Genomic DNA, 12,288 nt, shown 5'->3' with positions numbered 1-12,288 from the left:
AGGGTGGTGGGTTCTTGAATTCAATGGCTCCACTGACAGCCTTCTAATTTCTCTCCTTCCTGGTTGTAGCAGAGGTAGCAGCTCCCCTGGTGGGCCAGTTCTGCAATCTTCTGGGAAATATTCTTGGAGATCCAGTCTAAAGCTTGTTCCTCTTTTTTTGTGTGAACATCTAAAGCCATGTGTTAAATCATTTTCTGCTTGAAATTAGCTATAGCAGCTTCTGTTTTCTGCCCTGAACCCTGACACCCAGGCCTGCTGTGATCTCTTCCTGTAGGAAGCACAAATGCTAAAAAGTCTGTGATCCCTTTGCCCAGGAGCCCTTTGGTGAAGAGGAAGGGGACTGATGGCTCCTTACCAGACTGCTGGTGGGAGCACAGCCTGGAGCTTGGTTACCCCTCCATCTATGGGGACCAGGAACTGCACATTGTTGAGGGCCACGGCCGTTGTCATTGCATCCGTATTGTATTTGTAATCTATGCGCAGGTCAGTGCTTGCCGGCTCACATCGCCAGTTCACTGCCAGGTTCAGAGGCGTGGACTGAATGCCCTGGGCTGACACCTTGGCAAAGACAGGAAAGAGAACATTTAAGGCTTGACTATTAATCTGAAAGAAACCCAGAAGCTATTATTATCTCCCACTGGAATATTCTTAGATATCAAAAAGTCATAATGTTGTTCGTGCTGTTCACAAATGAGCACTCAGTAAAAAAATCACCATGAAGGGTGTCATATGAGTGAGAGCTGGGTGCTTCAGGTGAACTGTTACAGATTAAAAACATAAAATCAATTATTAAAGTTTCTATAGCACTTTAGAGTTTACAATGCACTTTATGTCGGATAGGGAGCTGGTAGCACACTGGTTAGGAGCTGAGGCCAAGAAGGCAGACAATCCTGGGTGTGAGGTCTTTTTTCCTTTCTTTCTTTCTTCCTTCCTTCCTTCCTTCCTTCCTCTTTCTTTCCCTTTCTTTCTTTCTTTCTTTTAATTGAAATAGAGTTGCTATACAATATTATATAAGTTACAGGTGCACAACATAGTGTTTCATAATTTTTAAAGGTTATACTCCATTTATAGTTATTATAAAGTATTGGCTATATTCCCCATGTTGTACAATATATCCTTGTACCTTATTTTATACCTAATAGTTTGTACCTTTTACTATTGCCCCTTCCCTTTTCCCTCTCCCCACTAGTAACCACTAGTTTGTTCTCTATATCTGTGAGTCTGCTTCTTTTTTGTTATATTCACTAGTTTGTTGAATTTTTTGATTCCATATATAAGTGGTATCATACAGTATTTGTCCTTCTCTGTCTCACTTATTTCACTTAGCATAATGCCCTCCAAGTCCATCCATGTTGCTGCAAATGGCAAAATTTCATTCTTTTTTATGGCTGAGTAGTATTCTATTGTACACATATACCCCACATCTTCTTTAACCATTCATCTATTGATGGACACTTAGGTTGCTTCCATATCTTGGCAAATTGTAAATAATGCTCCTGTGAACATGTATCTTTTCAAATTAGTGTTTTTGGTTTTTTCAGATATATCTGGGTGTGAGTTCTGATTGTCACTTCCAAGCTAAGTGATCTTTGACCAGTCACTAAAAACTTCTTTGTGCCTCAGTTATTTCCTCATCTGCCAAATGGGAATGATAATATATATTTTTTTAATTTTTAAAAAGTTTTTGGCTGTACCGTGTGGCATACGGGATCTTAGTTCCCTTACCATACTCACGCCCCCTGCACTGGAAGGGCGGACTCTTAACCACTGGACTGCCAGGGAAGTCCCAGAAATGATAATAATATTTATGCCTAGAGATGTTAGGAAGATTGAAGAAGATGTTTTATATGAAACACTCAGCCTAGTGCCTCATATACAGTAAGGAGTTAACATTTTAATACATGTTACCTATTAATATTCTTATCATATTTGCTCTTCACAAACCAGCGAGTTAGACAAAGCAAGTTATTAATACTCCTTTTGGAATTTGCCAAAGTAAGGACCTGAACCCAGGTCTCCTAACTGGCAGTACCACGTTCTACTGTCTACTGTCAATTCTAGTTAGAAACAACTGTGAATTTGACTAAGGAAAATCCAGGTTTGAAGAAACAACAAAAAGTTATAAGACAATAATATCAACTAGAATCCTGGGCCCACAGTGAAAAACTTGCAAGGTTATTATTTCTATGTACCTTTTACAAGTACATGCGCACTGCAGGGGCCGTGTGGGTGGTGTCTGTGCCCTTGCAGTTTTATTCATGGAGTATGAGTTTTGCTGATTTTAAAGAATATAAACAGCTCTTTATTGGCCTAGTAATGCCTGCACATATGGACACCACGTGGAAGGGTCCTGAAGGCAGGCTGCGCTTAAAAGTCAGGCATGGGGGAGAGGGGAGAAGATGGCGGAAGAGTAAGACGCGGAGATCACATTCCTTCCCACAGATACAGTAGAAATACATCTACACGTGGAACTGCTCCTACAGAACACCCACTGAACGCTGGCAGAAAACGTCCGACCTCCAAAAAGGCAAGAAACTCCCCCCGTACTTGGGTAGGGCAAAAGAAAAAAGAAATAACAGAGACAAAAGAATAGGGACGGCACCTGCACCAGTGGGAGGGAGCCGTGAAGGAGGAAAGGTTTCCACGCACTAGGAGCCCCTTCGCGGGCGGAGACTGCGGGGGGCGGAGGGGGGAAGCTTTGGAGCCACGGAGGAGAGCGCAGCCACAGAGGTGCGGAGGGCAAAGCGGAGAGGTTCCCGCACAGAGGCTCGGCGCCGAGCAGCACTCACCAGCCCGAGAGGCTTGTCTGCTCCCCCGCCGGGGCGGGCAGGGCTGGGAGCTGAGGCTCGGGCTGCGGTCGGATCGCAGGGAGAGGACTGGGGCTGGCGGCGTGAACACAGCCTGAAGGGGTTGGCGCACCACAGCTAGCCGGGAGGGAGTCCGGGGAAAAGGTCTGCAGCTGCCGAAGAGGCAAGAGACTTTTTCTTCCCTCTTTGTTTCGCTGCGCGCAAGGAGAGGGGATTCAGAGCGCCGCCTAAACGAACTCCAGAGAAGGGCGCAAGCCACGGCGATCAGCGCGGATCCCAGAGACGGGCGTGAGACGCTGGGGCTGCTGCTGCCGCCTCCAAAAAGCCTGTGTGTGAGCACAGGTCACTCTCCACACCTCCCCTCCCGGGAGCCTGTGCAGCCCGCCACTGCCAGGGTCCCGGGATCCGGGGACAACATCCCCGGGAGAACGCACTGCGCGCCTCAGGCTGGTGCAACGTCACGCCGGCCTCTGACGCCGCAGGCTCGCCCCGCCTCCTCCGTACCCCTCCCTCCCCGCGGCCTGGTTGAGCCAGAGCCCCCGAAGCAGCTGCTCCTTTAACCCCGTCCTGTCTGGGCGGGGAACAGACGCCCTCAGGCGACCTACACGCAGAGGCGGGTCCAAATCCAAAGCTGAACCCCAGGAGCTGTGCGAACAGGGAAGAGAAGGGGAAATCTCTCCCAGCAGCCTCAGAAGCAGCGGATTAAAACTCCACAAACAATTTGATGTGATGCATCTGTTGAATACCTGAATAGACAACGAATCATCCCAAATTCAGGAGGTGGACTCTGGGAGCAGGAGATATTAATTTTTCCCCTTTTCCTTTTTTTAGTGAGTGTATATGTATATGCTTCTGGGGGAGATTTTGTCTGTATAGCTTTGCTTTACAATAGCTTTATTTTACTTCACTATATTATAGCCTCTTTCTTTCTTTCTTTCTATTTTTTCTCCCTTTTACTCTGAGCCGTGTGGACGAAAGGCTCTTGGTGCTCCAGCCAGGCATCAGGGCCGTGCCTCTGAGGTGGGAGAGCCAACTTCAGAACACTGGTCCACAAGAGACCTCCCAGCTCCACGTAATACCAAACGGCAAAAATCTCCCAGAGATCTCCATCTCAACATCAAGACCCAGCTTCACTCAATGACCAGCAAGCTACAGTGCTGGACACCCTATGCCAAACAACTAGCTAGACAGGAACACAACCCCATCCATTGGCAGAGAGGCTGCCTAAAATCATAATAAGGCCACAGACACCACAAAATACACCACCAGACGTGGACGTGCCCACCAGAAAGACAAGATCTAGCCTCATCCACCAGAACTCAGGCACTAGTTCCCTCCACCAGGAAGCCTACACAACCCACTGAACCAACCTTAGCCGCTGGGGACAGATACCAAAAACAACGGGAACTACGAACCTGCAGCCTGTGAAAAGGAGACCCCAAACACAGTAAGATAGGCAAAATGAGACGACAGAAAAACACACAGCAGATGAAGGAGCAGGCTCAAAACACACTGGACTTAACAAATGAAGAGGAAATAGGTAGTCTACCTGAAAAAGAATTCAGAATAATGATAGTAAGGATGATCCAAAATCTTGGAAACAGAATAGACAAAATGCAAGAAACATTTAACAAGGATGTAGAAGAACTAAAGAGGAACCAAGCAATGATGAAAAACACAATAAATGAAATTAAAAATACTCTAGATGGGATCAATAGTAGAATAACTGAGGCAGAAGAAAGGATAAGTGACCTGGAAGATAAAATGGTGGAAATAACTACTACAGAGCAGGATAAAGAAAAAAGAATGAAAAGAACTGAGGACAGTCTCAGGGACCTCTGGGACAACATTAAACGTGCCAACATTCGAATTATAGGGGTACCAGAAGAAGAAGAGAAAAAGAAAGGGACTGAGAAAATTTTTGAAGAGATTATAGTTGAAAACTTCCCTAATATGGGAAAGGAAATAGTTAATCAAGTCCTGGAAGCACAGAGAGTCCCATACAGGATAAACCCAAGGAGGAACACGCCAAGACACATATTAATCAAACTGTCAAAAATTAAATATAAGGAAAACATATTAAAGGCAGCAAGGGAAAAAAAACAAATAACACACAAGGGAATCCCCATAAGGTTAACATCTGATCTCTCAGCAGAAACTCTGCAAGCCAGAAGGGAGTGGCAGGATATACTTAAAGTCATGAAGGAGAAAAACCTACAACCAAGATTACTCTACCTAGCAAGGATCTCATTCAGATTCGATGGAGAAATTAAAACCTTTACAGACAAGCAAAAGCTGAGAGAGTTCAGCACCACCAAACCAGCTTTACAACAAATGCTAAAGGAAATTCTCTAGGCAAGAAACACAAGAGAAGGAAAACACCTACAATAACAAACCCATTACATTTAAGAAAATGGGAATAGGAACATACATATCGATAATTACCTTGAATGTAAATGGATTAAATGCTCCCACCAAAAGACACAGGCTGGCTGAATGGATACAAAAACAAGACCCATACATATGCTGTCTACAAGAGACCCACTTCAGACCTAGGGACACATACAGACTGAAAGTGAGGGGATGGAAAAAGATATTCCATGCAAATGGAAATCAAAAGAAAGCTGGAGTAGCAATTCTCATATCAGACAAAATAGACTTTAAAATAAAGACTATTACAAGAGACAAAGAAGGACACTATATAATGATCAAGGGATCGATCCAAGAGGAAGGTATAACAATTGTAAATATTTATGCACCCAACATAGGAGCACCTCAATACATAAGGCAAATACTAACAGCCATAAAAGGGGAAATTGACAGCAACACAATCATAGTAGGGGACTTTAACACCCCACTTTCACCAATGGACAGATCATCCAAAATGAAGATAAATAAGGAAACACAAGCTTTAAATGATACATTAAACAATATGGACTTAATTGATATTTATAGGACATTCCACCCAAAAACAACAGAATACACATTTTTCTCAAGTGCTCATGGAACATTCTCCAGGATAGATCATATCTTGGGTCACAAATCAAGCCTAGGTCAATTTAAGAAAATTGAAATCGTATCAAGTATCTTTTCCGACCACAACGCTATGAGACTAGATATCAATTACAGGAAAAGATCTGTAAAAAATACAAACACATGGAGGCTACACAATACATTACTTAATAACGAAGTGATTACTGAAGAAATCAAAGGGGAAATCAAAAAATACCTAGAAACAAATGACAATGGAGACACGACGACCCAAAACCTATGGGACACAGCAAAAGCAGTGCTAAGAGGGAAGTTTATAGCAATACAAGCCTACCTCAAGAAACAGGCAACATCTCGAATAAACAACCTAACCTTGCACCTAAAGCAATTAGAGAAAGAAGAACAAAAAAACCCCAAAGCCAGCAGAAGGAAAGAAATTATAAAGATCAGGTCAGAAATAAATGAAAAAGAAATGAAGGAAACAATAGCAAAAATCAATGAAACTAAAAGCTGGTTCTTTGAGAAGATAAACAAAATTGATAAACCATTAGCCAGACTCATCAAGAGAAAAAGGGAGAAGACTCAGATCAATAGAATTAGAAATGAAAAAGGAGAAGTAACCACTGACACTGCAGAAATACAAAAGATCATGAGAGATTACTACAAGCAACTATAGGCCAATAAAATGGACAACCTGGAAGAAATGGACAGATTCTTAGAAATGCACAAACTGCCGAGACTGAACCAGGAAGAAATAGAAAATATGAACAGACCAATCACAAGCACTGAAATTGAAACTGTGATTAAAAACCTTCCAACAAACAAAAGCCCAGGACCAGATGGCTTCACAGGCGAATTCTATCAAACATTTAGAGAAGAGCTAACACCTATCCTTCTCAAACTCTTCCAAAATATAGCAGAGGGAGGAACACTCCCAAACTCATTCTACGAGGCCACCATCACCCTGATACCAAAACCAGACAAAGATGTCACAAAGAAAGAAAACTACAGGCCAATATCACTGATGAACATAGATGCAAAAATCCTCAACAAAATACTAGCAAACAGAATCCAACAGCACATTAAAAGGATCATACACCATGATCAAGTGGGGTTTATCCCAGGAATGCAAGGATTCTTCAATATACGCAAATCAATCAATGTGATACACCATATTAACAAATTGAAGGAGAAAAACCATATGATCATCTCAATAGATGCAGAGAAAGCTTTTGACAAAATTCAACACCCATTTATGATAAAAGCCCTGCAGAAAGTAGGCATAGAAGGAACTTTCCTCAACATAATAAAGGCCATATATGACAAACCCACAGCCAACATTGTCCTCAATGGTGAAAAACTGAAACCATTTCCACTAAGATCAGGAACAAGACAAGGTTGCCCACTCTCACCACTATTATTCAACATAGTTCTGGAAGTCCTAGCCACAGCAATCAGGGAAGACAAAGAAATAAAAGGAATCCAAATCGGAAAAGAAGAAGTAAAGCTGTCACTATTTGCAGATGACATGATACTATACATAGAGAATCCTAAAGATGCTACCAGAAAACTCCTAGAGCTAATCAATGAATTTGGTAAAGTAGCAGGATACAAAATTAATGCACAGAAATCTCTTGCATTTCTATACACTAATGACGAAAAATCTGAAAGTGAAATTAAGAAAACACTCCCATTTACCATTGCAACAAAAAGAATAAAATATCTAGGAATAAACCTACCTAAGGAGACAAAAGACCTGTATGCAGAAAATTATAAGACACTGATGAAAGAAATTAAAGATGATACAAATAGATGGAGAGATATACCATGTTCCTGGATTGGAAGAATCAACATTGTGAAAATGTCTCTACTACCCAAAGCAATCTACAGATTCAATGCAATCCCTATCAAACTACCACTGGCATTTTTCACAGAACTAGAACAAAAAATTTCACAATTTGTATGGAAACACAAAAGACCCCGAATAGCCAAAGCAATCTTGAGAACGAAAAATGGAGCTGGGGGAATCAGGCTCCCTGACTTCAGACTATATTACAAAGCTTCAGTAATCAAGACAGTTTGGTATTGGCACAAAAACAGAAATATAGATCAATGGAACAGGATAGAAAGCCCAGAGATAAACCCACACACATATGGTCAACTTATCTTTGATAAAGGAGGCAAGCATATACAGTGGAGAAAAGACAGCCTCTTCAATAAGTGGTGCTGGGAAAATTGGACAGGAACATGTAAAAGTATGAAATTAGAACACTCCCTGACACCATGCACAAAAATAAACTCAAAATGGATTAAAGACCTAAGTGTAAGGGCAGACACTATCAAACTCTTAGAGGAAAACATAGGCAGAACACTCTATGACATACATCACAGCAAGATTCTTTTTGACCCAGCTCCCAGAGAAATGGAAATAAGAACACAAATAAACAAATGGGACCTAATGAAACTGAAAAGCTTTTGCACAGCAAAGGAAACCATAAACAAGACCAAAAGACAACCCTCAGAATGGGAGAAAATATTTGCAAATGAAGCAACTGACAAAGGATTAATCTCCAAGATTTACAAGCAGCTCATGCAGCTCAATAACAAAAAAACGAACAACCCAATCCAAAAATGGGCAGAAGATCTAAATAGACATTTCTCCAAAGAAGATATACAGATGGCCTACAGACACATGAAAGAATGCTCAACATCATTAATCATTAGAGAAATGCAAATCAAAACTACAATGAGATATCATCTCACACCGGTCAGAATGGCCATCATCAAAAAATCTAGAAACAATAAATGCTGGAGAGGGTGTGGAGGAAAGGGAACACTCTTGCACTGTTGGTGGGAATGTAAATTGATACAGCCACTATGGAGAACAGTATGGAGGTTCCTTAAAAAACTACAAATAGAACTACCATACGACCCAGCAATCCCACTACTGGGCATATACCCTGAGAAAACCATAGGTCAAAAAGAGTCATGTACCAAAATGTTCATTGCAGCTCTATTTACAATAGCCAGGACATGGAAGCAACCTAAGTGTCCATCGACAGATGAATGGATAAAGAAGATGTGGCACATATATACAATGGAATATTACTCAGCCATAAAAAGAAATGAAATGGAGGTATTTGTAATGAGGTGGATGGAGTTAGAGTCTGTCATACAGAGTGAAGTAAGTCAGAAAGAGAAAAACAAATACAGTATGCTAACACATATATATGGAATCTAAGGGAAAAAAAAAAAAAAAAAAAGGCCATGAAGAACCTAGTGGCAAGACGGGAATAAAGACACAGACCTACTAGAGAATGGACTTGAGGATATGGGGAGGGGGTGGGGTGAGATGTGACAGGGTAAGAGAGTGTCATGGACATATATACACTACCAAATGTAAAATAGATAACTAGTGGGAAGCAGCCGCATAGCACAGGGAGATCAGCTCGGTGCTTTGTGACCACCTAGAGGGGTGGGATGGGGAGGGTGGGAGGGAGGGAGATGCAAGAGGGAAGAGAAATGGGAACATATTGTATATGTATAACAGATTCACTTTGTTATAAAGCAGATGCTAACACACTATTGTAAGGCAATTATACTTCAATAAAGATGTTTGAAAAAAAAAAAAAGTCAGGCATGGTTGCTGCAGAAACAAACCCAGACGTGGATTCTTTTATAAAATGACAGACATGGCTTTTGATGACATAATTTTAGTTTGATGACCATTATAATAAAAGCTTTAAAACTTTATAATAATCTCTATGATAAGCCTTATAATAAAGTTTTTAAACTTTAAATATTTTTAGCAGCCCAATCCTCTGCAAATGCACTTTTATTTAGAAGTCTGTTATTTAAGAGAGCTCAAAAGCAGAGCAGACTCACTCTCCCCACCCATTTCTATACTCTGTCCTCGGCAGGAGTTCTCAACTTCTTAGTAGTTCCTCTACCTGGGGAGGTGCTTTATGGATATGTGACTGTCCCAGTTACTGGGAGGGTGCTACTGGTGGCCAGAAAGTAAACATGATGTGATTTGATCCCACAAGATGCTAATTATGCCTCCCAACCAATCTCTTGCATTGTTGAAAAACAGTAACAACAACACAACTAAACCACAACAAAAGGGATTCCTCAGAGCACCTTTAAAACAAAATGGCAGGCCTAGGGCTACTTACGTTTCACAAAGTACTTTGAAATGTGTTAGGGTGTTAGCTCCTCACAGCCTATGAAATACCTAGATAGGAATCATTTTTTCCTAATTTGCAGATGAGGAAACTGAGGCTCAGGGACATTAAGTGCCCAAGGTCAGTGGACAGTAGGAAGCTGACTTAATTCCAGAATTCAGTCTCTTGCCTTCATTATCGTACTTTAAACCAAGCTCATATTGCAATAGGTGAATTCTGTCTACTTTCTAGGCTTTGTTATAATGTCCAAAGCTTCGATGATATTATTCTTACTAGAAAAACATTATATTCATTTGTATTTTTGTGAAATGTACAATTACGTAGATACTTCACGTTCAATGGTTCCCTTACAACATGTGGTTTTCAATCCACAGGGTGCATTATAATCATCTGGAGGACTTGGAAAAATATATACACCTACGTCACATCCTGAACCAATTAAATAAAAATCTCTGGGAATGTCAGGGCCCAGTAGATATCTCTGTCTCTGTCTCTGTCTCTCTCTTTATCCCTCTTCCCTCCCCCCTCCCCATCTCCATCTTTATTTATCTATAAATAGAGTTTTATATAGTCATCTATCTATATTTATATCTGTGTCTGTCTATAATTAGCACCAGTTCAGAATCAGCATTTGTTTATAACCTCCCTGGTGATTGTGAAGTACACTCATGTTTGAGATGCACTGATTTCTATTAAAGTACAACTTTCAAAAGAGATCAAGTGGCTAGGAATCAGTGGGATACTCAAGCTCTATAGAATCCTGGTTTGAAACAGGCTTATTTATTAAATCAGTAATATTTTGGGGTAAAGGGAAATCCTAAACACAGAAAGAAAGTTCTCATATCCTGTAATGTCTTGTACCAAATATTCTCATTAAATTATTTCTTAACATAAGTTTCATCAGAATTTATTTCATAGACTATCACATTATGAAAAAACACCAAATTATTTACATTTAATCATTTAAAGTAAGAGATTTTAGTACGGTAATATTCTTAACAAAATTACAGTGAACTATTTTGTCAATATTTGTAATCTTAATTGATGTAGTTTTCTGAAAATTCATTTTTTGGCATGTTTCCCTAAATTTGAATGAAATTTTTTACTTGCAGGTTTCAACTAATAAGAATATGTATTAATATTCTTGACTCTATATAGCCTCCAAATAGTCTTTTAAGGTTTCTATTTTCTTATAAATTGTAGCTTTTAAATAATATTGAAAGAAATGTTACTTTGTCTACTTTTATTTAATGTTAGGAATGTTAGAATATACATTTGTAATGTGAAAGAGACACCTTGACCATATAAATAGGCTTACCTGATATTTGAGCATATCCACGTTATAATACGTAGCCTGGGGTTTTTGTTCCGACACTTTCTTTAGATGAATCATCAAATTTGGCATGTTTACCCAGAATTCCTTGGCATTGGCATCATTTTGGGTATTATCACTATTCAATTGGGAAGAAAAAATGATTGAGTAGCATTTTGTAACAAACATAAACCACACAAAAAAGCATCTTAGCAAATTGTCATCTGATTTCTATCTCCATCTTTGACATTTTGTAGAGATTATATTATTAATAGTATAGTTTTAGTATAATTGCAGTCCTAAATGGTATTATGTTAATAGATTAATACCCATTGGGAGGCATTATTGTATTGCTATAAATCTCAGTGATTTATACCCAGTAATATTACCCAGTAATATTAATCAATCATGATGATAACTGGTTGCTTTAAACACTGAATTATTTATTAACCCAAATTTAATAGCCCTTTCTACATCGCCACCATTTCCTATGAATTAGTCGGTTAATGCAATCAAGGAGCCGAGTACATTGATTTTCTTTTGAATTTACTTGAACAGTAGGTTCTCAGAAATTACTTATATTTAAATATTTAAATATAAAATACTTAAATATTTGTAAGCAAACATTTATAAACAAATGTGTAAACAAATATCTGTAAACATGGTCTTTATCTCCAACTGAGGAAAAAGAGTGATACTAAAATTATCATGCTCCTTTTTTAGCATTCACAACAGTTTATCTAAGAGCATTTAAATCATAAAAAGTCACCTCACTTATAAGATGATCCTGGAATTTAAATGATAATAACCATGGTAGTTACACTAGAGAGTGCAGTCTTGGTGAATTAAGGAGTTTTGTACTCCTATGAGGGTCGTCAGTGTTACTCTGCGGCCTGTCCACAGGCCACTCCTCCCGTGTCTTTTGAAAATGTTTGTCTCAATGGCAAAAAGAATCAGGCTAGAGTGTGAAAAGCATCTGCTTACTTCCCACATG

General features: G+C 39.8%; 1 protein-coding gene across 17 annotated transcripts in view; it reads right to left on the bottom strand.

The window, feature by feature from the left end:
• Positions 1-12,288, bottom strand: part of SGIP1 (SH3GL interacting endocytic adaptor 1) — a 224,863-nt gene that overhangs the window by 10,621 nt on the left and 201,954 nt on the right. For all 17 annotated transcript variants that reach the window (XM_057530639.1, XM_057530689.1, XM_057530695.1 and 14 more), the window contains 2 exons: positions 11,301-11,433; positions 356-558 (listed from right to left, as the gene is read on the bottom strand). In XM_057530639.1, the coding sequence (XP_057386622.1) occupies positions 356-558; positions 11,301-11,433 (336 nt within the window). The remainder of the gene's footprint in view (positions 1-355; positions 559-11,300; positions 11,434-12,288) is intronic.

The sequence above is a fragment of the Balaenoptera acutorostrata genome, chromosome 1, assembly GCF_949987535.1.
Source record: "Balaenoptera acutorostrata chromosome 1, mBalAcu1.1, whole genome shotgun sequence".
Taxonomy (NCBI): Eukaryota; Metazoa; Chordata; class Mammalia; order Artiodactyla; family Balaenopteridae; genus Balaenoptera; species Balaenoptera acutorostrata.
Note: the sequence above shows the minus strand (reverse complement) of the source record. Positions and strands in the feature narration are given on the sequence as shown.